Source organism: Halichoerus grypus, chromosome 1 (genome assembly GCF_964656455.1).
Source record: "Halichoerus grypus chromosome 1, mHalGry1.hap1.1, whole genome shotgun sequence".
Classification (NCBI taxonomy): Eukaryota; Metazoa; Chordata; class Mammalia; order Carnivora; family Phocidae; genus Halichoerus; species Halichoerus grypus.
This window is the reverse complement of record NC_135712.1, coordinates 198,338,633-198,365,024: the sequence shown is the minus strand read 5'-3', so window position 1 is coordinate 198,365,024 and position 26,392 is coordinate 198,338,633. Positions and strand designations below refer to the sequence as shown.

General features: G+C 59.1%; 4 protein-coding genes across 17 annotated transcripts in view; 3 read left to right on the top strand and 1 right to left on the bottom strand.

Annotated features, from left to right (window-relative positions):
• BSN (bassoon presynaptic cytomatrix protein) overlaps nucleotides 1-3,971 on the top strand; it is a 91,028-nt gene extending 87,057 nt beyond the window's left edge. Inside the window, 1 exon segment of the mRNA XM_036100545.2 lies at nucleotides 15-3,971. The gene's annotated coding sequence lies outside the window, so the exon portion shown is untranslated.
• Nucleotides 3,972-6,111: 2,140 nt separating this feature from the next.
• On the top strand, nucleotides 6,112-14,835 carry APEH (acylaminoacyl-peptide hydrolase). 3 transcript variants are annotated; one of them, XM_036100543.2, is made up of 22 exons: nucleotides 6,112-6,176; nucleotides 6,252-6,384; nucleotides 6,936-7,062; nucleotides 7,475-7,568; nucleotides 7,668-7,743; nucleotides 7,832-7,995; nucleotides 8,128-8,265; nucleotides 8,362-8,453; nucleotides 8,531-8,571; nucleotides 8,656-8,777; nucleotides 9,301-9,361; nucleotides 10,465-10,562; nucleotides 11,162-11,213; nucleotides 12,027-12,115; nucleotides 12,570-12,708; nucleotides 13,144-13,227; nucleotides 13,308-13,388; nucleotides 13,690-13,778; nucleotides 13,882-14,072; nucleotides 14,182-14,284; nucleotides 14,370-14,476; nucleotides 14,566-14,835. In XM_036100543.2, exons 1-22 carry the CDS (start codon nucleotides 6,165-6,167, stop codon nucleotides 14,669-14,671), a joined length of 2,199 nt encoding a protein of 732 aa, XP_035956436.1. In that variant the 5' UTR covers nucleotides 6,112-6,164; the 3' UTR covers nucleotides 14,672-14,835. The 3 variants fall into 3 exon arrangements, with proteins under 3 accessions (XP_035956436.1, XP_035956435.1, XP_035956437.1); XM_036100542.2 differs by having other exon boundaries at nucleotides 6,252-6,489; XM_036100544.2 differs by lacking the exons at nucleotides 6,112-6,176; nucleotides 6,936-7,062 and having other exon boundaries at nucleotides 6,249-6,384.
• A 402-nt stretch (nucleotides 14,836-15,237) lies between these two features.
• Nucleotides 15,238-19,980, bottom strand: MST1 (macrophage stimulating 1). 7 transcript variants are annotated; one of them, XM_036123855.2, is made up of 18 exons: nucleotides 19,893-19,980; nucleotides 19,076-19,223; nucleotides 18,890-19,002; nucleotides 18,693-18,807; nucleotides 18,468-18,604; nucleotides 18,274-18,394; nucleotides 18,015-18,133; nucleotides 17,671-17,839; nucleotides 17,347-17,477; nucleotides 17,162-17,264; nucleotides 16,886-17,022; nucleotides 16,764-16,799; nucleotides 16,560-16,680; nucleotides 16,307-16,384; nucleotides 16,032-16,178; nucleotides 15,846-15,952; nucleotides 15,601-15,740; nucleotides 15,238-15,472 (listed from the first exon to the last, which is right to left on the bottom strand). In XM_036123855.2, exons 1-18 carry the CDS (start codon nucleotides 19,942-19,944, stop codon nucleotides 15,311-15,313), a joined length of 2,136 nt encoding a protein of 711 aa, XP_035979748.1. In that variant the 5' UTR covers nucleotides 19,945-19,980; the 3' UTR covers nucleotides 15,238-15,310. The 7 variants fall into 7 exon arrangements, with proteins under 7 accessions (XP_035979748.1, XP_077934215.1, XP_077934219.1 ...); XM_078078089.1 differs by lacking the exon at nucleotides 16,307-16,384 and having other exon boundaries at nucleotides 19,893-19,959; XM_078078093.1 differs by lacking the exon at nucleotides 17,162-17,264 and having other exon boundaries at nucleotides 16,560-16,675; nucleotides 19,893-19,959.
• RNF123 (ring finger protein 123) overlaps nucleotides 18,389-26,392 on the top strand; it is a 31,142-nt gene continuing 23,138 nt past the window's right edge. For 2 of the 6 annotated variants that reach the window (XM_036123848.2, XM_036123853.2), the window contains exons 1-5: nucleotides 20,775-20,904; nucleotides 22,413-22,531; nucleotides 22,808-22,892; nucleotides 25,959-26,038; nucleotides 26,166-26,260. In XM_036123848.2, coding sequence (XP_035979741.1) covers nucleotides 22,450-22,531; nucleotides 22,808-22,892; nucleotides 25,959-26,038; nucleotides 26,166-26,260 — 342 coding nt within the window. In that variant the 5' untranslated portion in view covers nucleotides 20,775-20,904; nucleotides 22,413-22,449. Of the gene's footprint in view, nucleotides 18,514-18,794; nucleotides 18,941-20,283; nucleotides 20,501-20,774; nucleotides 20,905-21,002; nucleotides 21,262-22,412; nucleotides 22,532-22,807; nucleotides 22,893-25,958; nucleotides 26,039-26,165; nucleotides 26,261-26,392 lie in introns of those variants that run through there. The other 4 variants (XM_036123849.2, XM_036123850.2, XM_036123851.2 and 1 more) reach the window with 4 other exon arrangements.

Genomic DNA, 26,392 nt, shown 5'->3' with positions numbered 1-26,392 from the left:
TTCTCTCCTCCAAGCATCTGCAATCTGGCAAACCCTTGGCCCAAAGACTCACACCAGGTGGGACGTGGCAGGCAGGCCTCAGTTGAGGACGTTTTCTAACAGCGGCTGCCTGGGTGAAGCATCTGCTGGACATGTTGGGACCACTGGCCCGGGGGACCTGTGATTGTCTTTCCAGAGACCCTGCTCTCCTCAGGGCACCACCTTCGAGGCCTAGCCTTCGCTGGGAGGGAGGAGCCCTCTCCGGACACCCTGCCACTGCGGCCCGGCCAGCCAGGCTTCCTATGCGTTATACACAGAGTTTGGGCGCAGGCTGCCTGTTTTTGATGGACGCTGCCCTCCCTCCACGATGCCAGAAGTTTTTCCACAGCCTTGGAGAGGGGCTTTGACTGAGGGCTGGGGGCCCCGGGCTCCGTTTCCTTCACATTCCAGCTGACCCGGATCCCTCTGTGGCCACAGGGCCCTGCTCCCCTCACCCTGCCCTCTGGGTGACATCAGAGCAGACCTCCGTGTGGCTAGCGTGGGGTTGGGAGAACTTTACAAACATTAGGACCTAACACTGTCTCATCGCTGAAATAAGAGGCCATAGCAGCGAAAAGCAGCGTGGGCACTGGCTGAGGCTTCTCCCAGCCCATGGGTGGCAGCATGCTAGCCCGCCTGCCACCATCTCAAAGCCATCCCCCCTCCCCCCCCCGCCCCCAGCCATCGTGAGCATCCCAGCAGCACCACCATTGTCTCGACCAGCCAGCTCCTTGTTCGTACACCTGGGGATTTCTTTTGATTTCGAGAACAGCCTTAATCATTTCAGTTTGATTTACATGTATACCTCATAAGCATTTTTCTTTTTTTGTCTCCTTCTCCCCCTTCTCTCTTTTTCTTTGCTCACCTCCTTGCCTCTCCCCTCCACCACCTCCTGTGACTGATGGTTTGGTTTCCTCTCTGCTCTGCCCCTGCTCAGCACAGGGAGAATGTTGACTCAGAAGCAATAGGGGGCAGCAGGCCACCAAGAGCACAACCCCAGGGCGAGGTCTAGGGAGGCCCCTCAGCCCGCCTCTGTTTACTGTGCAATCCAGTCCTTCTTAAGCCATCACCAGTGGGCATGCTCAGAGCAGAGGGGCCAGGGCTCCTGCCAGCCGAGGGCCGGGCCCAGAGCCCTGTGCTGGGGGGTATGGCACCATCCACCCACCTGGCGGACTGGGTGGCATTCCTCCCCAAGGCCCTTACCCTGGGGGCCTCCCTTCCTCTTGGGCACCCCCACCAGTCTCATCTCTAACGTTCTATGCAATGAAATATAAACCCTCAAAGACAACTGTTAATATTTAATAAATTCCATGTTATGTATAAGGAGTCAATTGCAAACGTGCAATTGAGAAACTGGATAGATATGCTCATATCAACCCGCCCCCCGCCCCCTGCTCCCACCGTGTGTGTGAAATTCTCAGTCTGTGGCATGTTTGACCTGTGGCAGGACGTGCTGCTGCCAGGTGAGTCACCGCCTGTCCTGCAGTGAGGCATGCACAGCTCACAGCCTTTTTGCACGATTTCATCCATTTTAAATGCTCGACCCTCTTGCTTGGGAGTTCTTTTTGCCTCAGAACTTCTCCTCCTGGAGTGCTTCTAGCTGACTTCTGCACGAGCTAGTGAGGACCTGCTGGAATTGTTGCCTGAGCGTGCCAGGCTGTGGCGTAGGCAGTGCAGGGCTTCGCATGCCCTGCGGGCTTCTCGGACCAGGACGGCAGGTGAAAAGAAGCCTCTGGAGTAGACACGCTGGTGGGGCCCACACAGGAGTGTGTGGGTGAACATTCTGAAGGTTTGCTATAGGATTTCCATCTGTAAATTGCTCCCCCTCTCATCCCATCCCTGAGCCAGGCGTGTCTGGCCACCCCGTGCAGTGGGACATGGCTCAGGCACAGAGCTGGCCTGTGTCTCTGGCCAGAGACACAGGCCAAGGGCAGGGTCTGGCTATGTCCTAGGGACCCCAGCTCCTGACTACACCTGCTCCTTGCCTCTCCTTTGTAGCTGGGCAGCTCCAAGGTCTGTGAGCCAAGAGATAGAGGCTGGGGCGCAGGGTGCTCAGGTGCTCAGGAAGAGCTGGACCTCTGGCCCTTGTGGTGAGGACAGCTGACAAAGTCATCTTGGACCAGAGCAGGTGTTCCCATAGACAGTAGCTTCAAGCTGAGTTTCTTGGGAAGCTTGTCAATGGCAGAATTCACAGAAGGTTGTGTTGTGACCCTTTTTCCATCTGTCCCCAGGACCTAACCTCCCTGCCCACCCTCATCCCTGAAGCCCAGGTATCCCACCGCCCCTCAGCTTCTCTCTGACTAAGTCGGCAATGCGGCAGGCAGTGACCACCCGACCCCCCGAGGCCTGGCCTTCCTCCAGTGTGCTCTGGTTTGCACCATGCATTTCTCAGGGGTCCACATTTCTCATGCTTTCCAGTACGGTCTACACAGCCCTTCAGAGGGGGATCCTGGCCCACCTCTGGCAGCTGTGGATGGGACAGGAGGCTGTCGACCTCTTTTTGGGCCTGCGACCCTGGTCCTCCTGGATTTGGGCTTCACCCGTCCCCCAGGACATCTGCCTCATCCCAGAGATCAGGCCTGGGCTGTTAAGAGCCCGTCTGAGCAAGGGCTAAGGGAGGCCACTCTCCATCACCTCTGACTACCCAGGGCCAGGTCTGTGCGGGGATGTGCCCGGTGGCTGGATACAGTGGGGACCAAGGCAGTAATCCTTACCATGAAAGGCCAGGGGATGGGCCCAGGAACAGGGAGCAGGCAGGGAGATGGCAGCAGGTCCGCCTCCATCAGGCCCAGTCTCAGGCTCTAAAACGTTGACTTTTTCTCAAATTTCCTTTCGGACCAAGCCCTCTGAGTTTGAACTTTCTGACATCTGCCACTCCCCACTCCCCAAGCTACCCACAGGACACCTCTGTACCCGTCACCCCGTGTGAAGGCGGCTGGAGCAGGCCTCTCTGGGCCACAGGTGTCCTGACCTTTGTGTAGATGCAGCCGTGGCTCTGGGGGACACTGCAGCCAGAGGCTGAGAGACCAGCATTGGGTGCCTCGGGCGGTGGGGAGCATCGGGCACATCTCCAAATGAGCAAAGGGTCTCTGGGATGCAGTCCAGGCCTTCTCCACACCTGCCTCCTCAGTGTCATGAGCAAGGGCACTGTCTCTGCTCACTCCAGGGCCCAATGCACTCACTTTGCAGCGACACCCCCCCCACACACACACACTTAGTCCTTAGGAAGAGAATGGGGTCTCGAGGCCCATGATGAGAGGGCAGCAGTGGTAGTAACTATGGCCTGTCTTCTGGAGCCTGTGGGGGCATTTTCCAGGCAGATACTTTGCCATGGCAGCATGGTCCTGGCCTACTGGCCCTTCCCCTGCCCTCCTACCACCCTCCCCCCATTCTGTAAATACTTGTCATCGTGGACTCCGACAGGGTCAGAGGGACAGGCCTGACCAACCGAAACTCCTCAGAGATATCATCTCTGTCTCCCTGGGTACCCATGTGCACTGGGGTGGCGCTGGAGAGCCATGGAAATCGTGAGATACTGTGTGTGTATGCATGTGAACAAGCGTGTGAATGTGTATGTGTGTGCGTGTCTGCCTCATTCAGCCTCTGGGATCACATCAGCTCCTGCTCTCCAAGCGCAGTGCCCTGGAGAGTGGTGGCTGCCCAACGCCTTTCCTCTGCTAGCTTCCATGTCTTGTTTTTGCTTTCTCCTCCCTTCCTCCCTCCCTTTCTTTCCTTCTCTCCTTTATTTGAGGGGGGAAGAGTGCTGTACAAAGTCAAACAAACAAGTTTACAGTTGTAAGTGCAATGACCCGAGTCCTCCACATGACCTTGTGAATTGTGTGCCGTCCTCCTGTGCTCTGTGAGAACTCGTGGTACTTCGGTGTCCCTCCCCCTGTATTGTGACAAGGTAATTCTGTGGTATCAGAATAAAAGGACTTGATATAAACAACTTACAGACTGTCTCTGGGATGGTTTCTGCAGTGGGAAGGCTTAGCCCGAGGAACAAAGCCCCAAACGTGGGATAATCCTGTCTGTTCACAGTTAAAGGGAAAGGGAAAGGGCCAAGTTGTAGACGTGCTGGCGAGGCCATGGCTTTGTCTGCACCAAGCCTGCCAAAAACAACGGGCCCTCCACAAAGACGTCGGTGGCAGGTCCCAAGTTTGGACCTGGAGGGAGCAGCTAGGTCACTGCGCAGCTGTTGTTGGACTGTGCATCCGAGGCCTGTGCGTCCAGGGGCACAGCTTTCTGGAACCTGGTTCCTGGTGAGCCAGGTGAGCAGGTGCTGCCCCCTGGTGCTGCCCACAAGCGCTACACCTGTCTGCCTTGCTGTGTCTCCTTCAATCCCTCAACTCTTGGAGGCTGCCAGACCTTAGTCCTTCCCGAAAAGGATGGGAGAACCTCCTTACCAAAGTAGCCCAGAGCTGCTAGAAGATTTTTAAAATGCAGATAAAGAAAAGAGTATCAGCCTCACCTCTGACCTTCCTCCAGAGTTAATACCTTGATGTAGGTCCTTCTTATCTTTTTCATTTTAAACAGAAGCCAGAAGGTGCAGTACCTTCTGTTTTCTAGACTCCTGTTTATTTCTACATGTTCATCCCAGGTAATTAGGTGTTTATCCTCCAATGCCCGGCTTCCAGACAGCTGCATGATGAGTTTATAGCCAGTCTACTGTACATACCCTGAAGACCGGGCACCATGGTCCTGGTTTTCCTTAATATAATATACAACGCTGTGATGAACATCTTAGTTTCCAACCTTTCCACTCAGATTGGTGGCTGTGGTCACCCTTTCTGCTCTCAGTTCTGGCCTTGACAGGCCTGTACATACTCAGTGCCCACAAATGCAAGCGGCCTCAGAAAGTGGGAACTGTTTTTACTTAACTAGTCCGATGTGGTTGATGGCGAAGGGGAAGCTGCAGGCCAGGCAAGTGGGGATCTCAGTCAGAGGCAAGGCAGAGTGCAGGGAGCCAGGTCTCTGAGGTGTGGAAGACCAGCCAGGCTCAAGGTATATGGAGTAGGGGACATCCCTATAGCCTGACTGGTGCCTAGTCTCTCCTGCCCTTCCCTGCCATCATAGCCCATCCAGTTCTGTGCCACTGTGCTGAGGGAGTCGGCCTGCCTGCCCAGGTTCTCCTGTCCACAGGAAGCTCTTTGATTCTAGGTGGAGCCTGACCCCCGTCAGGCCCTCTGCACCCAAGAGCTTTGGACGAGGCCTGGGGGGGGGGGCAGGCAGAAACCCACTGGCTTACGATCCCCAGCAAGGTGCCACTGAACAGGGCAGTTGAGGGCTGCAGGGACAGATAGCTCTTGGGGTAGGCCTGGTGGCCGATAAGCCCAGGCGACACCCTGAGAGCTCAGCATCCGCCCTTCTTTGCCCGGCAACCCAGGGCTCTGCGCGCTCCTCTCCCCATCTACCTCGGAGCCCCTCCAGGGCAGGGACTGGCACCTGCTGGTGAATGTTTGCCTCGTAATGGACAAGAAGGGAGCCAACGGTCAGTCCCAGGGCTGCGGGTGATGCCTGTTGGGGCGAGCTTCGGCTCCAACCCCGTCTCTCCGGGCCACGCCCTCATCTCCGTTTCCTCTATCCGACCCTCACTGGGCTCTGCCCCCGCCCCGCCCCTATCTTCAAAGATCCATTGATCTGCGTCCCTCCCAGGCCTCGTCCTTCTTAGGGTCCACCCCCGTCCGACCTAGCTTCTTTCACCTCACCGGCTATTCCCGACTCGGGCCTCGCCTCCTCCCCATGCGGGCCATGTCGTCGGTCACACGCCTCGCCCAGCCTAGAGACTGATCCTGTATTCCGTTTCCTAGAGCTAGCTCCTCTCCTCGGACACCCTATTCCCTCCCCTCCCAGCACCAGGCCTGGGACTTGGCCTCTGGCCGCCTCCCCTCGAAGCCCCTGCCCCCACGCCTCCAGGACTCCCGGGTCCAAAGCTCAGATCGCTCTCTCACAGGCCCCACCTCCTCACCCTCGAGGTCCCGCCCCTCTCCTTAGGGTCCTCGCTCATTCGTCGAAGCTCCCGCCCCTCCCGCGGCGCGGCGGTGGCAGACGCAGGGCGGGGGGTGGGTCGCTCCTGGCTCCGCCCCCCGCAGCCTCACTTCCGGGCGCCAGCAGGCACCGCCCTACCCCGGCGGCCGAGAGGTACCATGGAGCGCCAGGTGAGGGCTCGGCCCGCGGTGCCCGTGGTCCTTGCAGCCCGGGCCGGGCCTGACCCTGGTGTGTCCCCTGCGCAGGTGCTGCTGAACGAGCCCGAGGAGGCGGCGGCGCTGTACCGGGGCCTTAGCCGCCAGCCCACGCTGAGCGCCGCCTGCCTGGGCCCGGATATCCTCACGCAGTACGGGGGCCGCTACCGGACGGTGCACACCGGTGTGTGTATGGAGGGGAATCGAGTGGCGGGCCCATTCCGGAGCCGTGCACTCGCGTGGAGAGGAAGGAGATGTGGAGGGGCTTGCTGCTTGGCAGTGCACACGAGTGTGTGGAGGAAGACGGGGCTTGGAGAAAGTGGGTGTGGGAGGGTGCACCCCTCAGAGGACCCTACATACGGGTGTATGGGGGACGCTGCTCGGTGTGTTGTGGCATGGTGTCCTTGAGTGCATGAGTTGAGGGTGTGGGAGTAGAATTCAGACCGGGATACACGGTGTGGGCCTTTTAGTCTCACCCCTCACCATATCCCATACACGTGCCTGGCTTCCCTCAAGTTCTAGGATGGGGGTGGATGCTGGGAGCAGACTAGTGGTTTCTCTCTGACATGCCATCACCTCAGGCCTAGACTTGAGTTGTGGCCAAGTGTTGTCCATCCTGCTCCCAGAACATCAAGACAGACTGGGGACGTGGGCTGGGCCTTCCTCTTGAGGGGCTGAGAGGAGCCTGTGCTGGGACTGGTCAACTCAAATTAAGTCTCATGCCTCTCCTCACAGAGTGGACCCAGAGGGACCTGGAACGCATGGAGAACATTCGATTCTGCCGCCAGTACCTGGTGTTCCACGATGGGGACTCAGTGGTGTTCTCAGGGCCCGCGGGCAACAGTGTGGAGACCCGGGGGGAGTAAGTTTGAGGGAAGAAGCTTGTGGGCAAGGCCACAGCCATCTGCAAGCCTTTTATGAAGGCCTGCCATGTGTCTTGGTGCAGGTAGGGCCCTGAAGGGAGGCCAGGAGCCAGGTTCTTGCCTCTTGGGAGCTCAGGTGGTCTTCTATTGACATGGCCTGATAAGCACTGGAGGCTTTGTCCAAACTTGGGCCTGGATTAGAGCCCATGGGGCTTCAGGGAGGCTGGGGAGAGTAGAGCCTCTGCCCCAGGTAGGAGAGGCAAGGCCAACTGCCATAGTGGAGCTACAAGGGCTGCAGGGGCAGATGTGGGAGCAGTCTCAAGAATCTTGTCTAGGAGGTTGTGGCCAGGAAGGGGTAGGATGGGACTGTGTGGGTGGTGACCCTGACCTGCTACCGCATGTCCTCCTCAGGCTGCTGAGCAGAGACTCTCCTTCAGGCGCCATGAAAGCCGTGCTGCGCAAAGCTGGAGGCACGAGCCCTGGGGAGGAGAAGCAGTTCCTGGAGGTGAGACTGCATGGGACCAGGTGGTGGGCGACTGGGGGCTCAGTCCCACAGATGAGGCTCTGTTGGGGGGCAGGTAACCTGATGCCCAGATGTCCTCAGGTCTGGGAGAAGAACCGGAAGCTCAAGAGCTTCAACCTGTCGGTGCTGGAGAAACACGGGCTTGTGTATGAGGATGGTAGGCAGCTGGCTGGTGAGCAGACAGGGTGGACAGGAGGGGCAGCTGGAGCCCAGGGCTCCCCCTGATCAGCCTTCCTTACACCCAGACTGCTTTGGCTGCCTGTCCTGGTCGCACTCGGAGACACACTTGTTGTATGTCGCAGAGAAGAAGCGCCCGAAGGCTGAGTCCTTCTTTCAGACAAAAGCCTTGGACATCAGTGGCAGCGATGATGAGATGGCCAGGCCGAAGAAACCAGACCAGGCCATCAAGGTGCTCATGTTTACGGCCAGTCCATAAAGGCCCTTCTGGGCAGCCTAGGGCTCGTGTGCTCCCTGCCCACATCGTGCCTGTCAGAACTGGGGAGGCAAGACAGGCTGGACACTGAGTATCTTGTGTTCTTAGGGGGATCAGTTTGTGTTTTATGAAGACTGGGGAGAAAACATGGTTTCCAAAAGCACTCCTGTGCTCTGTGTGCTGGACGTCGAGAGTGGCAACATCTCTGTGCTTGAGGGGGTCCCTGAGAGTGTGTCCCCTGGACAGGTTAGCACTGACTCGGCCTGCCTCACTCCTGGAGTCTGGGAGCCCTGCTTGAGCTGTTGCCCCTTGCTCACACTTGCCCCGGGGTTTTGTCTACAGGCATTCTGGGCTCCTGGAGACACGGGCGTGGTGTTTGTAGGCTGGTGGCATGAGCCCTTCCGGCTGGGCATCCGCTTCTGCACCAATCGCAGGTGAGGAAGCAGGGCAAGGCAGGGGGCCTTGCAGCTCAGGCTGGCTCTGAAGCTGAGTGTCTCTCTGGTGGTTCCAGGTCAGCCCTATACTATGTGGACCTCACCGGGGGTCAGTGTGGTAAGTGCTGGTGCCCACCTGTGCTTTGCTGACATACACTGGCCCTGCCAGCCTGCGTGATGCTCACATTTTCCTCTGGTCTAGAGCTTCTCTCGGATGACTCTCTGGCTGTGTCTTCTCCCCGTCTGAGCCCAGACCAGTGTCGCATCGTCTACCTGCGGTACCCATCTCTGGTCCCCCATCATCAGTGTAGCCAGCTGTGTCTGGTGAGCTGGAGGAGGGTGGGCGTCGTCAGCACAAGGAAGGGATGGTGGATGAGAGATGAAGGGTCCACTTCGTCTCCCCATGGGCCCCTCAGTGGACCTCCTGTCCTGGGTGCAGTGATGGTGTGAGTTCTGCCTGTTTTCCCAGGGCAGGACCTGGAGGCTGAGAGTGCTGGTGTGGGGGGCTTTGCACCGTCAGGACCCACCGCCTTAGAGCATTCTCTGTCTTCAAGAATGCTCCTCCCTTTGCTTCTCATCTGCCCATGGTCAGGCTGTACAAGGGGCTGGGATACAGCCGGCAGTTAGAGAGTATTAGTCCTTGCCCAAGAAGAGCTCCTTGGGAAAGTCATAGGCCCCTTCGGACATCTATCCAGGTCACCGGGAAGGAAATACATCAGGCTTGCCTCAGGTCCTCCCCTCCCCTGAGGCTCCCTAGGGCTGTCAGAGAAGAGGATGGGTAAAGAGTTCTGTGCCCTCAGCACACTGCCCGTCCCCCAGTGGGCCTGACCACTGTGTTCTCTTGCAGTATGACTGGTATACCAAGGTCACCTCAGTGGTGGTGGATGTCGTGCCTCGGCAGCTAGGAGGTAAGGGGTGTGCAGTGGAGCCTGCAGTTCTGTTTTCCTGCCATCTGTTAGCCCCATGCTGGGTTCTGTCTGAGTGTCCCTCCCTGCTGGGCCAGCTTCAGGCCCAGCCTGAACAGGGAGTGGGGCCGTCACCATGGGACAGTTCTGAGAGAAGGAAGTCAGCTGGACCACAGCTGAGATCAGAGTGGCCCAAGCTGGCAGGGGATTTAGATGGTTTCATCCCCATGTTTCCAGTGGCCAGTTAAAGGCTCTGTTCCAAGGGGTCTCAGCACACAGGGTTGGAATGTCCTGCTTGAAAGGCTCCAAGCTCAAGGGTGCTGCATTGTCCCACTCCCAGACCCCACCGTAGTGTTTGTCCCATCCAAGCCTTTGAGTCAGTGGGATCTCTGGGTGGGTGGCTCTTGGCTGAGAAGTTCTGGTCAGAGTCTCAGGTGCTCACCACTTTGTTTGGGATCCTGGACCATCCCAAGGACATGAGGTCTCTTTTTTCAGGCCACCTGGTCGGCTCCAGGGGTCCTGTAGAAAAGTCATGGCCTATTTATCTCTTTGGGTTGTGGGGATGCAGTGGTGGGGAATCTGGTCTGAATCCCAGCTGTTCCTTATTAGCTGTGTGTCCTTGGATGGCGGCCTCGCCTCCCTGAGCTTCCATTTATTATCTGTGGGAGGTGGTAGCCCTTGTTTTCTTTATAGCATTGTAGTGAGGGTTAAATGAGTGGGATCGATTCAGCCCCCTCTGCCAGGCACTCTGCTGAGCACCATAATGGACAGACAGACAGGGGTCATCTTGGTTCCAGTGCTAGGTGCCTACCAGGGGCCCAGCGAGAGCAGCTCATAGGAGAGCCAGTGCATTTCTTCCGAGCAGCTATGGTTTCTCTCAGAAGCCCTTGAGCTCTGCCTCTCCCGGGCCCTCAGAGGCCTCCGGCCCCGGGCCCCTCTCTAGGCAGCTGCCCATCACCTAGGGCACCCCCATGTGTAGGACTGCCGTTCTGTCACAGTTGCAGGGGCCCTGGGTGGGGAGTTCCCCAGCAGCCCAGCCTGCCTCATAGGCTTGACCTCCCACACCTCCACCGCTGGACATGGCCTCAGCCCTCCCATCTTTGCAGAGAACTTCTCTGGGATCTACTGCAGCCTGCTGCCTTTGGGATGCTGGTCAGCTGACAGCCAGAGAGTGGTTTTTGACTCAGCTCAGCGAAGCCGGCAGGTAAGGGGCCCTCTGTTGAGAGACAGCCCCTCTGACCAGCCTCCAGGGGCCCTGGGCCTGGGGCAGAGCATATGCATACTGCTGGGTGGAATGCCCAGGCCAAAGGTCTTAGGAGCCCCTTCAGGCCCTGCCTACCCTGGTGCCCCACAGCAGAGCGCTTGGCCTTTCTGAGGCAGAGGTGCAGTTCCCCTTCCCCCAGGCATTTCCAGCTGGGGGGCCAGGGGGCTGCCATTAGGTGGGCCCCCGAACACTATACCGATGGAGATAGGACAGAGGCTTTCTCCTAGGGATTGGGTAGGGACACCCACAGTGCGCCAGGCTTCTTTTTGTTTGAGTGTGAGATCATTTGTTCCTCACGCTAGCTCAGGGGCTCAGAGGCATTCCTTTCCTCGCCCAAGGTCCCTCTGCAAGTGGCGATGGGGCTGGGATTTGAGTCCAGGCTTCCAGACCACTACCCATGGCAACTGAGGAGCCGTTGCCATGGTTGCTTACAGCCCTGGCCTGGCCCCGGGGTCCCTATGAGGGTAGAGAGGAGGTGGGGGGAGGGGCCCAGAGGGCTGGGGGTTGTGGTGCTACACGTGGCCTCCCCTCTGCTTCAGGACCTGTTCGTTGTGGACACCCAGATGGGCAGCGTGAGCTCCCTGACAGCTGGTGAGCGGGGCTGGGGTGCAGGCCGGCCAGGCCAGGGGCGGGACGGGAGCTCCGGTGCATGGGCCAGCACTGGCACCCTTGGCCACTCTGCACCACTGTCCTGCAGCCTTCACTGCGTCTCGCAAGGACCCTGACCATGCAGGACCTTCCCAGCCAACAGACTGCCTCCCCTGCTCCACTCTGCTCTGCACATCCTGGCCCTGCTTCTCAAACCTACAAAATTCTCTCTTGCCAAGATCTGCCAGAGTCATCCTTCCCCGACCTCCCAAACCTCAGGCGGAGGCAACTCTGCTGTCCCAGGGCCCATGAGAAACCCTGTGTTGGCTCCCTCATCTTCCTCTTATCTGGGCCTGTGATTCTGCCCCTAAAATGTCTTTTGAGTCCTCTACCTGCCCTGACTGTAGTCCTTCCTCCACAAGATTCCAAAGTATTGTGCGAAACTGTACCTTGTCATATGGGCTCTGCTAGAGAATCTCCTTGGACCCCAAGCCCAGAATCAGCACCACTCCAACCCCCTAGGCCTAGTTGCCACCCCTGCAGACTGCAGTCATGAAGCCGTGGGTGGACGTGCCATGGGCGTCTGCTGTGGCCCCGGGTTTGGCAGTCCCTGGGCTTAGTTTGCATCTGCTGGATGAACAAGGGACTAAGGAGGCTCACCCAGGGCTGCGTGCAGTGGGGTGTTTGTGACAGTCTTTTTGTGGGTGTTCTTTTGCTTCTCGGGGTGAAAGGGGCACCCTGGCATAGAGCCGCCGGCCTGGGACTCTGGCCGTGCAGGGAGTTGGTGGGAAAGGTGGTGGCATCTGCCTTCTCCAGGGGGGTCAGGTGGAAGCTGGAAGCTGCTCACAATTGACCAGGACCTCATGGTGGCACAGTTCTCCACGCCCAACCTGCCCCCAAGCCTGGTGAGTGTTGCTGGGCCCCAGGCCAGGAGGTGAGGGTTCTGTGCAGCCTGAGCTCCCCAGGTCAGGGAGCTGGCCTGAGTCTGACTGGGGTTGGTCATTGTGTGGGAGGCCAAGACATGGGCCCAGCCCAGCGTGGTCCACAAGGGTCTGGCGCCCATGGAGAGGAACCACCAGGTGTAGTCTGCTCTATAAAGAATAGGGTGCCTGGGAAAGTGCCTGGTCCTCTGGTGGAATGGAGCACAAGGAGACAGCAGAGCCTAAAAGCTCAGGAGGAAAGGGTGCGTGCTTTTGTGCGTCTCTGCATATACCAGCTCACAACAGGAGTCTATGATGTACCTTGTGGAGGTGGGTAAAAGGCCCAGCATAGTGCGAGCTGCCCATCTCCCACCCTGGCAGAGGTGGAAGGGCAGGGAGGCAGCCAGGCCACCTATGACACACTCTTTCCCCTTGGCAGAAAGTTGGGTTCCTGCCTCCTGCAGGGAAGGAACAAGAAGTATTGTGGGTGTCCCTGGAGGAGGCCGAGCCTATTCCCGAAATTTCCTGGGCCATCCGGGTACTGCAGCCACCCCCAGAGCAAGAGAACTTGCAGTATGGTGAGCTGGGCCGGGGCAGAGGGACACCTCCCAAGTTCCCCAGCACACAGCATCTGTGGTCACCTTCCCTGCATCCGGGGGGGTTCTCTGTTCCGCTTGTGCATGCTCCTGGGGAGTAGTGTCTGGGTATGTGGGCGCCTACTCTGGGTATCAGGGCTGGGCATCACCAAGCCAAATGCTCTGTGGTAGGGAAACCAAGGCCCAAAGACACCGCCTTATTTGAGGCCTCTGACCACATCTCATCTGGGATGCTGTCCTGACAGAGTGGGGCTCCCTAACTAGGGCAGGAGTATGAGCCTCCTGGGGTCCAGGTGTCCCGGACCAGATCTTTCTTTCAGCGGTCAGCCCCAGACCTGCAGCTATGGCTCAGGCCTTGGCTGGGGAAGCCCCTGGGCAGCGGCTCTGGCTCTGCTGACTCCTGCCTTCTCCCTGCAGCTGGCCTTGACTTTGAAGCAATCCTTCTGCAGCCCAGCGACCCTCCGGATAAGACCCAAGTGCCCATGGTGGTCATGCCCCACGGTAGGCATCTGGTCTAAGAGCTGCTGCCCTCCCACTGCCCGTCCTGGCCGGCTCTTTCACTCTCTGCTCCATGTCTGCAGGGGGACCCCATTCATCCTTTGTCACTGCCTGGATGCTGTTCCCAGCCATGCTTTGCAAGATGGGTTTTGCAGTACTCTTGGGTGAGTGAGCAGGGCCCTGCAGCAGTGGTAGGGCTGTGGAGGGGGATGGGGTGGACAGGCAGCACAGGTACCACCCTAGTCTCCAGGCCTGTCTGCAGCCTGGACCTGGCAGCCATTACCAGGGACTTCCATGGAAAGGGTGCTGTGGTCACTGGGCAACAGCCTCAAATCTCTTGGCCCCTGCGCCTCGACAGTCTGTGGAGCAGCCAGCCCCAAGGCCCACTTCACAGAGGGGTGAAAGCGCGACCAGGGGCCTGGGAATGTCGCTGACCCCCCTGTCTGGTTCCTCCCTGGCCTCCAGTGAACTATCGTGGCTCCACGGGTTTTGGCCAGGACAGCATCCTCTCCCTTCCCGGCAATGTGGGCCAGCAGGATGTGAAGGACGTCCAGGTAGCAGGGGCCGGGGCTTCTGGACAGGCTGGAGGGTCACTTGTTGGGGTGTGTTCCGTTCGGGCGGGCAGCTGGCTGCAGCACACTCTGCCCCACCCTGTAGTTTGCAGTAGAGCGGGTGCTCCAGGAAGAACACTTCGACGCTGACCGAGTGGCTCTTATGGGTGGTTCCCACGGTGGCTTTCTCTCCTGCCACCTGATTGGTCAGTACCCTGAGACCTATGGTGCCTGTGTGGCGAGGAACCCTGTGATCAACATCGCCTCCATGATGGGCTCCACTGACATCCCTGACTGGTGGGTGTGCTCCGCAGGCCCCTGCCCTTCTCTGTGTCGCCTCATCCCCGACACGGAGCCCCCGCGGGCTCCAGGGCTCCTGGGGCTGCTTCAGTGCGGTCTCTTGCAGGTGCGTGGTGGAGGCTGGTTTCCCCTATAGCAGCGACTGCCTGCCAGACCTCAGCGTGTGGGCCGAGATGCTGGACAAGTCACCCATCAAGTACACCCCTCAGGTAGGCAGCCGTCCCCCTGCCCGGTACACTGCCAGTCTCTCCAGAGCCCCGGGGCCCTGCTCACCACCACTCCCCACACCCCCAGGTGAAGACCCCGCTGCTCCTGATGCTGGGCCAGGAGGACCGGCGCGTGCCCTTCAAGCAGGGCATGGAGTATTACCGTGCCCTCAAGGCCCGGCACGTGCCTGTCCGGTGAGTGCGGCAGGCCGGCCCTGGCAGCTGGTGGGCAGGTGAGCAGGGGAGAACCGCCACCCTTAAACGTGGCTGCACAACCACTGCAGGCTCCTGCTCTATCCCAAAAGCACGCACGCGCTTTCAGAAGTGGAGGTGGAGTCGGACAGCTTCATGAACGCTGTGCTCTGGCTGCGCACGCACTTGAGCAGCTGAAGCCTCGCCTCCCTGCAGGAGCCGCGCTTGGCTCTTGGAGAACCCCGGGGTCTGGCGGACCAGCGAGGGGATTCCTGGGCTCTGGGCTTCATGGATGGGTGAGCCGAGGAATGTAGGCTATACGGTCATAATAAACAGGACACAGAGTCTGGTTCCTGCTGGTACTTTGTACCCATCCATCCCTAACCCCAGCCTCACTGTTGGGGTTCAGAGTACTGTAGGCCCTGGGTGTGGTAGCCTTAAGGACCTCACCTACCTCCAGCGTGACGGGGAGGGGACAGTGAGAGGCTCAGCTGCTGCCTGTCAGGGCCAACTGGGATCTCACCAGGCTGGCTCCCTCTGCTGCAGGCTCTTCTGCTAGAAACTGCCCTACACCACCCTTCTCTTACCAGCAGTTTAACTAGGGAACTAGTGAGGCCCTGCCCTTCCACCCCGCCTACAGGCTAAGGTAGTCCTCGAGTGAGGTCTCCCAGCCCAGCTCTGCTGGGCTTGAGCCACTCAGGCCCTAGCAAGGGCGTACACCAACTGATTTCCCAGCAGAGGCTAAGAAGCACCCTGCAGAGGTGTGAAGAGGAGAGGCAGCTTTATGTCTGACAGGAAACTCTGTCCTCTCCCAAGTACATGGGATCGAAGTTGGGCCTAGCCCAGCCGCATGACCTTGTGAATCCAGTCCGTAAACACAGAGACGCGCATGAAGATGGCTGGCCAGCGGGGCCGGGCGCACACTCGGTTGGGGATTATAATTCCCTCCAGGACCCAGCAGTCATGGGTAAAGCAGGCAAGTGGGCCCCCGTAGTCACCCTGGTAGATGGAAGAACTGGTAAGGGGGCCCTGGGCCAAGGCAGACACTAGCTTCCTTGGGGATAAAGTAGTACATTTTCAGGTTCCCGGACCCTCCCTGAGCTGGGAATGGGTGCCCCAGCACTGACCTCACAGGCACCCACAGGGGCCAAGAGTCCCTCAGTGCACATCTCATTCTCCCGTACGCGTCCGCGGTGCTTGACGTTACACTCCTGGTTCGAGATGACGTTCAGCGAGGCCACATTTAGGACTTTGTTGTTCCCTGTACCTACGGTGATAAGAATGGGAAGGAGGAGAGGGCTTCTGGGTAGGATCTGAGGCTAGGCCTCCTGGCCTGGGGTAGTCCATGCCCCTGCACGGTGTTCTTTCTTACCTTTGGTCTCACCCCAGCCTGCGATCTCACACTTGGTGCCTGGAGGCACCACATACCGCTCAGGGGGCAGGCAGATCAGGGCCACTCGCTGGTTCAGGGTCACAGGTCTTTAATGGGAATGAGGGTGCTCAGCATGTAAGCCCACAAGGCTCAGCCCCACCTCACACCTCTTGACTTGTCACACACCTCTCCAGCTTGAGCAGAACAAGCTGGGAGCCTGAGGGCCCGCACACCATCTTGGCCACGGGGACCTGCTGCAGGCCTGGCTCCCCCGGCTGTGGGTTCTGGAACAGGGTGCCCAACCACACCTCATAGCCCATGAGAGGCACATGGCTGGGGGAGAAGCTCTGCTAGATCAGTCATGACTCATAGTCTGCTGCCCCAAGGCTCACCTGGGAAAGGTAGCTAAGGGGAAGATGAAGGCAGGGGGGTGGGGCTGGGTCCCCAAACCCAAGGCTCACCAGGAGGAGAAGCACTGCCGGGCGGTCAGTACCCACTGCTCCTTCACTAGGGAACCCCCACAGAAATGCTGGCCCTGCCTGAAGGAGTAGAGGTTAGGAGAGAACAGTGAGTTCTGGGACACAGGCTGGACTTGCAATCTCTTGGCTAAGACCCCCGAGGCCAGGGACAGGTTCCCACTCCCCAGGTATAAGTGCAGAGGATATAAGGATATGCCCTCGGCTCCTCTCTTGGGGAGAGGCAGTTGTGCCTCACCGATTACGCAAGCTGACTGTCCAGGGCGAGTTCCCAGGCTGGCCCCCCACCACACGCAGCCTGGAGCGCTGCTGGTCCAGGCGGGTCACCCTCTTGCCACACTTCTCAAACACCACCTGGTCTGGGGCATAGAATGGGCCTCGGGAAACCGACTGGATGGAGGCCCCTAAGAGGCCCCAACCCAGGCCTGGCCCAAGTGCATACCTGGGGGTTCCAGGATGGACGGTGGTTGGTCATCATCTGAAAAACCAAGTTCACCTGCGTTGAGGGAGCCAGCCCTCTAAGGTGGAGGCTGGGGGCGGGCCCCGAGGGAGTGTCGCGCTTACCGCAGCGCCGCAGTGCACAGTAGTCGAACGGAGTCCCCGGGTCCGTAGTGTAGCACCAGGGCCCGTGGCTATCCCTATCCGGGTTCCGGCAAAAGTTCTCCTCCAGATGCGCGTGGGGGGCGGAGGTGGGTGTGAACCTGGGCGGGAGAGGACGCAAAGTCCTAGCAGGGTAATCCCAAACCCCTGCCGGGCTCCAGTTAGAGAGGTGACGGCGTGCCGCCTTAGGGGAGCCTGTGGCCTTGGTCCGGGAGGGGCTGGGCGCGCGGACCGACTCACTGCGGCTTGTGCGGCATCTCCGCAGACCAGTGCTGGCACGGGACGCCCTTGCGGGTCCTGCTGACCGAGCCGCGGTACCGCTCCCCCACGCCGTTGTAGCAGTCTGCGGCGGGCGGGGGCGGCCGTCAGCCGGTTCTCGTCCCAGCCCTCCGGCTCCAAGCTCCCAGTCCCAGCTTGGGCCTTACCTTCGGGCCGCACGTCGTCGGCGCAGCGCGGGATCTGGTAGCAGAAGGCCACGCGCATGCCAGGCCGCGACGTAAAGCACCAAGGCGCCTCGGAGCCGTCGGGGTTCCGGCAGAAATTCTCCCGAAGATCCCTGGGCGGGCGCTCCTCTCAGTTCTTGGTGGGGCGCAGCCCACCGGCCGGCCAGCCTCCGGCTGGAGCCCCGCCCCCGGCTGGAGTCCGCCCCCCTGCGCTCCCCCCACCTTCAATCAAGCTCCGCCCCGGGACCCCACTCCTGAGGTTCCAGCTGCAAAGGTATGCCCCCCAGCGGCGGCCCGCCAGCTCACTTGCAAGCGTATTTCTCCGGCGCAAAACGATGCTGATGAGGCTTCTGCGCGTCCCACCGCTGGCAGGGCACGCCCGCGGCGGTGGTGTTGGCCTTGCCCCGGTAGCCCTCGCCCTTCCCGCGGAAGCAATTGAGCGTCGTGGCCTCGTGGCGCGGCTGTGCCTCGGACCCTTGGATGGACGGGTCGGAGCCCGAGTGGGAGCTGAGACCGCGGCCGGGGCGGAGGCCGAGTACAACGCCCGCGGGCCCACCGCCGGGTCACGCCCAGTCCCTCCTCTCTCCGCAGGCAAGCCACGCCCCTCACGTTTCCCAGGTGCCCTCCCAGGCCCCGCCCCCGGGCCCTACCGCAGCGGGGGAGGTCGCAGAACTCTCGTTCCACCTGCGGGTCGGTGGTGTAGCACCAGGGCCGCTCGGAGCCGTCAGGATTCCGGCAATAGTTGTCGTCCAGATCTTTGTCAAGGAACCTGGGGGCGGTAGCGGGGCGCGAACAAGACCCTGGGACTCGGGCCTAGGGTGGCCCCTGCCGTGTTCCCGGGTCCCGCCCCTGGAGTCCTGGGCCCTCCCCTAGTCCGGCCCCCGCGATGCCGCGCCCGCCCACACGTACTTGCCCGGCTCAAAGGGGTGCGCGTGCGGACGCTGCAAGTCCCAGCGCTGACACTCGCGTCCGGACTCTGTGCGGTCCACTGCGCCGCGATAATCCTCGCCATTGCACCAAACGCAAGCGGCTGGAAAGACAGGCCGGTGGGTTCGTGGACGGGCGTGGGCATGTTCCTCCAGTCTCGACCCAGAGCCGCTTACCCTCCCGGCAGGACTTGATGCCACAGCTCTGGAAGCGCACTGCAGGGTCTGTCGTGTAACACCAGGGACCTCCGGGGTCCCGGTCAGGGTTGCGGCAAAAGTTCTCCTCCAAGCCGTTCCGGAGTGTGGGCGTGTACCTGGGGGCAGAGAGCAGCAATTCAGTGCGTGCTGGGGTGGGGGCAGGCGCCGGGCCGGGCAGGGACTGAGGGGAGGTGTCTGTCTTACTTGTGGTCATTGGGGAACCTATGGCTCCAGTGCTGGCAGGGTAGGCCGCCAGTGGTGATGGCCACCGTGCCCCGGTACTTGACCCCATTGTCCATGATGCAGGTCTGCACATAGTCTGGGAGGAAGAGACCTGTTGTCAACAAGGCCTGAGGCCTCAGCAGCCCTATCCCTGGCCCACCTTCTCCACAGCCACTTACCTTTCTTTTGGAAGAGGTCACAGCGCCCCGAACGTTTCAGCTGAGTATAGGGTGAGTATTGGGTCCATGGCAGCAGTTGGCAACCGTGGCTGCTCACATTGTAGTGGAAGGCCCTGGGAGGACGAGGCACAGGGTCGCCCAGGTTCACCTGCCACCCAGTCTTACCTAAGTCCTGTAGTCACTCACCTGCAGTCCAGTAGGGGCCCGCAACGCCCTGCACACTCCTCAGCATCTGCCACATCCTCTTGCCAAGGCCCGGGCCCCACTGCGTGTCGCAGGTGTTGCAGTTCCGTACCCCGGAGCACCTGAAAGTCATTCAAGGGCGAGCGCTGCCCTGCGGGGGTGGGCGTGCATGTCAGTGCATTTATGTCCGCACATCCACACTTCATGCAGGGGATCAAAGCTACAAGGCCTCTGGGATGGACCCTGTGGGCACGTTCAAGGGTCAGACCCCTGTACGGGGAGAAGCAGGCCCAGACATGGTAGTTATCACCAGTGGTCATGTTTACTAGGCAAGGCACTAGGCTCAGGTCTAAAACCTACAGTATAATGAGAGCAGTGGGTGATGGTGCTTGCCCTGTGGAGCTTATTTCATCTCAGCAACACTAAGGCTCAGAGCTGTCCTATTACCCAGGCAGAGGCCCAGCCCAGGCATTCTGACTCCAAGTCTGGGCTCCCATCAGCAGCAGGGCATACGCTAGGTTAGAGGGTTAGATTAGGCTCATGAGGGATAACTGCCTGATGTGCGCATGCATCTGTGCGGTTCCCACACTGCCTCAATGCTATAGCAGACATTCTAATTCTAATGCAGGCATTCTAATGCAGGCCTGAATAGGCAGTGTCCAGATGTATTCCTGGGGCTACCCAGCTCTGCACAAGAAGCCAAGAGCATTCATTGGCTCCATGCCCAGTAGGAAAGTGAGCTCCTGGCCTGAATAGCAGGGTGGGCCCAGGGATGACCCCTTCCTGAAGGCAAATGGGGATCAGGGTGGGGGGCACTCACCAGGGGCCCCTGAGCACTGTGTCAGAAGCAGCAGGAGTGGGAGCCACCCCATCCTCCCGGCTGGAGGTTGCACTGTGACCCACCACAGCCCTATCCGGGAAGTTGTGAAACCTGTCCCTACGGGATTGGGTGGCTCTGCCTCCACACCCCCCACTCCAGGCCTGCTGGAGCCTGACCTGAGACCCAGTGGCCGGAATGGGGGTGGAGCCAGGCCTCAGGCCCCCTGGGTGAAATGCAAGGGCCCTTACTCTGGCACAGTTAGCCCCTGCCCTATGTAGTGGGCAGGTGTTCAGTGGGGACACTTGATGTGCCCTGGGGTGGGGTTGGAGACCCTCTGCAGCCTACATTACGTTGCTCTGAAGGGAAGAGTGGTGTGGGCATGATTGGTGCCAGAGGCTTGGGTTCTAGCCCCTGGGTGGTGCGATACTAATCTTTTCTGAGCCTCAGCTTTTCCCTGTAAAGTGGCAAATGTTCCCTGACCCAGCCTCAAAGCAGCCTGCCCCTTTTGCTGACTTATCAGCCCCAGCTGTAGGCAAGTCAGCCCACACCCCGGCAGCAGAGCCCAGAGAGGCTCCCTTCACCAAGTCACAGTTGCCATCCCAGGAAAGGTAAGCGAGGCGACCTGTCTGGCCTGAATGGAAGTGGGAGTGACAGGTAGCAGGGACCCTGGCCGGTAGCCTTTCAAATGTTCTGGGAATCTCTGGGCCCGGCCTCCACGTACGGGTAGGAGTTGAGATAAGCGGCCTGGGGCTCCCAGTTAGGACGTAGTGCTCAGACCCGGCTGGGCTAGGAGCTTCTCCCGCGCAGGCGGGGGTCGGAGGCGGTTGGGCTGTCGGTGGAGGCCGAGGCGGGGAATGACCCGGCTGGAGACCGCGAGGGGGCCCCCTCGCGCGGACGCCGGGCGCGAGCCGATGCGCGTGCGCGGCGAGACCGCGGTTTGGCCCTGGACAGGCGCCGTAGACGAGAGGCTGGGTGGATGTTGTGAGCCGGGGCGCCGCGGCCGAGGCTGGGGGTGAGTGAGGGGCGGCTGGGCTCCGAGCGGGGCGGGTCCCTGCCGCTCCCCTCCCGGCCGTAGCGGGCCCAGTGTGAGGGTGCTCGCCGCCCAGGGCTTGCAGCCTGTGACGCGAGACTCCGGGCTGGAGCTGGCCTGGAGGATCCTCCGGAGCTTGGGGCCGGGCGGGGGCGACTTGGGGGAGACATGCGCTGCTCTCTGCGTCCTTGGGCTCCGAGATGGGGTCGGTTCCGTTCCGAGCCCGGATCCCTCGGCGGGGCTGGACAGGATCGACGGGGCAGGGAATCCCTGAGCAACGTCAAGTCCGCCTATCACCTGGGTCCTCAGCACCTGACACCCGGAGTGGATGTCTGGAAGGTTTGCTGATCAAATGAGTGACCGGGTCTAATCTGCCCCGCACCTCCTCTGGTGTGAGATGGGCAGCGGTCAGTCATGGACGCCCGCGGAGGGCCGGTCGTAGGCGGCAAGGCGGGACAGTCACCTTCCCCAGGGGCAGGCGTGGTGCGGGCTGTGAATGGGCAAGGGTGTGTGGTGGGAACAGAGGACCTGTGTGAGGTGAGATAAGGAACTGGGCTGCAGAGATGGGAGTGCAGTCGAAGGCAGTGCTAGAAGGCCAGGCTCCAGACTAGAGTTCATAGAACTTTCTGTGATGATGGGAGTGTTCTATATCTTCAGTGCTTAGTACAGTAACCGCTAACCATATGTGGTTACTGAATTTTTGGAACGTGGCTAATATAAGAAGTTGAATTTTTAATTTTTAAGTTTTAATTCAAATGTAAATAGCTGTACATGGCTAGCGGCTACTGCGTTGGACAGCACAGCTCCAGATCACTGAGGCAGTCACCAGCGACTTAGTGCATCTTCTCAAACAGCTGCAGCAACACCATGGCATGTGTGGGGTGGGCAGCAATGGGAAGAGCAGCAGGGTCTGCAATGACGACTGGGCGAGGGTGGTGCTCTGATGGGTGAAAGGCTGGGCGTGCGAGTGGGAAGAAGAAAACTAGCAGGCCTGTGGAGAAGAGAAGGGAAGATCCTGGCCTTGGGTGTCAGCAGGACTTAGGGCTGGAGATGGCACCAAGCCCTTGGATGATGGACCACACTTAGGGGAAGGTGGTGTAGGGTTCTCTCTACTGGATATGAGCTAGACCCAGTGTGGCTTACAACTGAGAAGGAAGCAGGGTCTGTCTGTCTCTAGGCCACCTCACTTTGCACACTTGGGTCTCATTTTTCTGGGGTTGAGACATTTAGTTTGGTGCAACAAACCTATATGTGACAACTACTCTCTGTCAGGCCCTGTGCTGAGCCCTGGAACGTGGTGGGGTTCCTATCCACCCTCCCTGTATAGGAACTGGGAGGCCCCTGCTCTCTTGTACCCTGGGGTTGGTTTGTGTGTGAGTGTGCATGCACCTGGCCTCACCTGCTCCCAGGCCTTCTTGCCACCCCAGAACTGAGGTCATTATGGGGGCCCTCGGCTGGCTTCAAATAGACAAGCTCTGCCTCTGGCTCAGCCCCCCAGGACCGCTGGCTGCCCTCAAGAGATGAAGGATGGCGTCCAAAGAGTCCAGCATGTCTTTCTCCCGCAAGAGCTATAGGCTGACATCAGACGCTGAGAAGTCCAGGGTCACAGGTAAGGGCTGGCAGGGCTGGGAGGAGGCTCCTTGTGTTGAGGGAAGGAGAAGGAAAATACAAAGGCAGTGAAGCCCCAGGTCTCATGAGCTGCAGGCCCTGCTGCACCCCTTGTCCTGTGAGCCAGCTCTTCTTCAGCAGCCCTGGGGCAGTACACCCAATGTGACTGCTTTTCTGAGCCCTGTGGCTGGCCTGGGACCAGGAGCCTTGAGGGCCAGCACGGTCTGGGAGCTGCACCGACCATGTGACCCTTCTCTCCCTCTGCCCTGTGGCACAGGCATTGTGCACGAGAAACTACTGAATGACTACCTGCACCGCATCTTTTCCTCTCCTGAGCATGCGCCCACTGCAGCAACCAGCAGGTATGGCCCTGTGGGTAGCCCCTCACTCCGAAGGACCAGACCAGAGGCTCTGGGTAGACTGGCTTGGGTTCTGTTCTCACTCTGCCACTCCTGGCTGTGAGACCTCTGGCCAGAGAGTCTGCATTCCAGCCTCTGCTGCTTCCTCTCCCCTGGCCGTGTTAGTACCTTCCTTCTGAGGGGGGTGTGGAGGTTAGGGAGGTGGTGCACATGCAGTCCTTAGGATAGCAGCTCACCCCTACTCCACAGTCAGCACCTGGTCCATGTGTGCACCTGCCCGCACTTCGGTCCCATCCCGGTCCTCTGTAGCCTCTGCCTGACCCTATAAAGTGCAGACCCTACCTGCCTCTTTTCCCTGCAAGTTGAGTGCGTTTAAGCTTAGTCCAGATCAAAGTTACAAGTGCACTTGAGCAGAAACTTAGAAGAAAAAGAAAGAAGAAATCTGTTATCTTGTTATTCTAACATGACCACTTGAGTGTGATTTCTTTGTTTTTCTTATTTTGTGACGTATGTAGTTTGGATTATGCTGTATAGAAATTTTTAAAAACTTCTGTCATCTTCAATTCTTTTTTTTTTTTTTAAAGTTTTTTTTTTTTATTTTAGAGAAAGAGTGCATGGGCGAGCGAGCCCATGAGGGGGGAGGGGCAGTGGGGGAGGGAAAGGGAAAGAATCTCAAGCAGACTCTGCGATGAGTGTGAAGCCCCATGCAGGGCTTGATCTCATGACCCTCAGATCATGACCTGAGCCGAAACCAAGAGTCGGACGCTTAACTGACTGAGCCACCCAGTCACCCCCACCTTCAGTTCTTAAAAAAAAAAAAAAAAGTTTTATTGAGGAATAATTGACATGTAATAAACTACATGTATTTAAAGGATAAAATACAGTAAGTTTTAATCTGGATAACCTGTGAAACCCATCAAGCTAGTGAACAGGTCCCTCACCTCCAAAAGTATACAGAAGTTTAGATCCTATCTTTGTCATTAAATGTTTTCCTCTGAGTGGTTTTTTATTTCTGAATTCCGAATTAATCTTGGTGGGCATCTTTTAGGGCCAGGGATTAGCTGTAGCCTTTAGCACTGCCCCTGGTTTGGAGGGGCTTTTGCTTTTGTAAACAGTGCTGTGAAGAGGTGCCGAGAGTTGGAATCATGCGGCTGGAGCATTTGAACTGCAATCACTTTTAAGACGTTGCTAGGTTCTTTCTTTAAAGGGTCACATGGATTCTGCCTTCCTGCAGCGAGGCATGGGTGTCCCTATCCCAGCACCCTGGCCAGCTGGGCTCTTCTGTCTTCCACGGTGTCTGCTCTCTGGGCAGGCACAAAGGACAACACTGTCGCCTGTCCCATTTAAGTGGCTGCGGTGGCCATAGGATTCCCACTTGTGGAGGGCCAGTGCCCACCTCCATGCCAACCCCAGTCCTGGCCTGTTCCCAAGGCCATCTGATCCCTGCCTCATGTGATATCAGAAATGGTCGTGCTGTCACTGGTTCTCTGGCTGCCAGGAGGAAGAGCAGGTGGCAGGGCCATCACTCAGCGCTAGTGTGGATGCAGAGCCCTGGGCCGGGACCTAGGCGATCCGGAAAGGGCAGACAAGTGCCGCATTGGCCAAAGGGCAGTGCTGAGTCTCAGGCCGGCTTCCCCCAGCTGCTCTTGAGAGCAGGCGCAAAACCAGAGCAGCCCTCCCGAGTGGGGGCCGTGAGCACTGCCATGATGGAAGCCTTTATCCCTGGGCCTGTTGGGGTCTTCAGAGATGGGGTTGGCTGAGACTTTCCGTGCTACTGGTGGGGCACCCCATGGCATGGCCACCACCTGGCTTTCGCTCGGGGTTTAACAGGAATGGGGAGGAGGCTTCGTGCGTCTCTATCTCCTACAGCTCAGTAGTAGCTCACGGCAGGGGGGCATGTGGTTCCTGAGGCTGGGTTGACGCTACCTTGCCAGAGAGTGGGTGCTTTGGCCCATCTCTGTCCCCTTCCAGAGCCTACCGTCTAGGCCAATGAATGGGGAAAGAGCTGCGATCAGAGGTGGCAGAGCAGGTGCCAGCAGTCTGTGGGCTGGACCCAGATGGGCGCCGGTCTCTGTTCTACTCGAGCCCATCTCTGTCCCCTTCCAGAGCCTACCGTCTAGGCCAATGAATGGGGAAAGAGCTGCGATCAGAGGTGGCAGAGCAGGTGCCAGCAGTCTGTGGGCTGGACCCAGATGGGCGCCGGTCTCTGTTCTACTCGAGCCCATCTCTGTCCCCTTCCAGAGCCTACCGTCTAGGCCAATGAATGGGGAAAGAGCTGCGATCAGAGGTGGCAGAGCAGGTGCCAGCAGTCTGTGGGCTGGACCCAGATGGGCGCCGGTCTCTGTTCTACTCGAGCCGTGCTGATTACTGCCACCCCATTCCCTGCTATTCTTAGCAGCTGTACTCAGGACAGAGCTGGCCAGCATCAGGCCACTGATGGGGGCCACTCAGATTTCCCCAGCGCCTGTGGCTGGAGCAGACGGCGGATGGGCAGGCCATATGCTCTGTTCCTGTACAGGTGGTTACAGGACAGAGCCAGCTAGCAGCTCAGAGGGCTCAGCCCTTCATCCTCCCAAGGCCTGTCTCATTCGGCACAGACTTCCCTGGCTGGGACCACAGGCCTGGGGTCAAGGGCCAGCCTAGCTGTCATTGGTACAAGCCACCTTGGGGATCGGTACTTCTCCTGGCCTTTCTCTTCCAGGCAAATCAGCACAGAGCTGCCTTCAAGGGTGGGCGGGTTATGGGCCATGCAGGGAGCACGCATCATGCTTTGGAATCTTCCTAGCCTTTCTAACATACAGCTGTTGTTCCCTTTTTACAGAGGAGGAAATTAAGGCTGAGGGAGGGCTCATCTTTTAAGTCCTGAGGTACACCACACTGGACTAGTACTTTTTAGTTTAGTGGATAGCCCAGCCTTCTGGCCCCCAGCATGCCAGAATCTAGGACTAGACACAACGCTTTTACTGGAGTCTGGGCAGCCACTGTCTGAAGCTCAGAGGAACGGGAGTGGGAGAGGGGTTTAGTGTCATCTGGCTGGTTTCGAGGACTCACAGCCTCTGCTCTCCCCAGGAAACCCCTGAACTTCCAGAACCTGCCAGAGCATCTGGACCAGCTGTTACATGTGGAGGATGAGGATGAGGAGAGCCAGGGTATGTGGCAGTTTCTGGAATGGGATTGGGGGAGCCAGGCTGGGCTCTGGGGGTCCTGGGCGTGCCCTCTGTGCGTTCTGTCAGACCCTGTGCCCTGCCCAACCCCACATCTACCTCTCCTTTTCAGGACAGGTTGAGGGCCGGCTTGGCCCATCCACTGTGGTCCTGGACCACACAGGTGGCTTCGAGGGGCTTCTTCTGGTGGACGATGACCTCCTGGGGGTGAGTAAGGGCAAGGTGAGGGGCCCCAGGTCCAAGCCCCTCCTGACAACCGCAAGCTCCCCCTGACAGCCCCAAGCTCCTCCTGATGGGGCCTTGGTCTCTTTACCTTTTCTTTATGGGGTTATAGTCACA

Coding starts and splice junctions, on each gene's coding strand:
- APEH (XM_036100542.2), top strand. Junction 7,996..8,127: donor AACCAGACCAGGCCATCAAG/GTGCTCATGTTT, acceptor TTGTGTTCTTAG/GGGGATCAGTTTGTGTTTTA. Junction 8,454..8,530: donor CGCTTCTGCACCAATCGCAG/GTGAGGAAGCAG, acceptor TGGTGGTTCCAG/GTCAGCCCTATACTATGTGG.
- MST1 (XM_036123855.2), bottom strand. CDS start 19,944: ATGGGGTGGCTCCCACTCCTGCTGCTTCTGACACAGTGCTCAGGGGCC. Junction 19,003..19,075: donor GGGCCCCTACTGGACTGCAG/GTGAGTGACTAC, acceptor TCGTCCTCCCAG/GGCCTTCCACTACAATGTGA. Junction 17,478..17,670: donor CCGGAGAAATACGCTTGCAA/GTGAGCTGGCGG, acceptor GCGCCCGCCCAG/GGATCTTCGGGAGAATTTCT.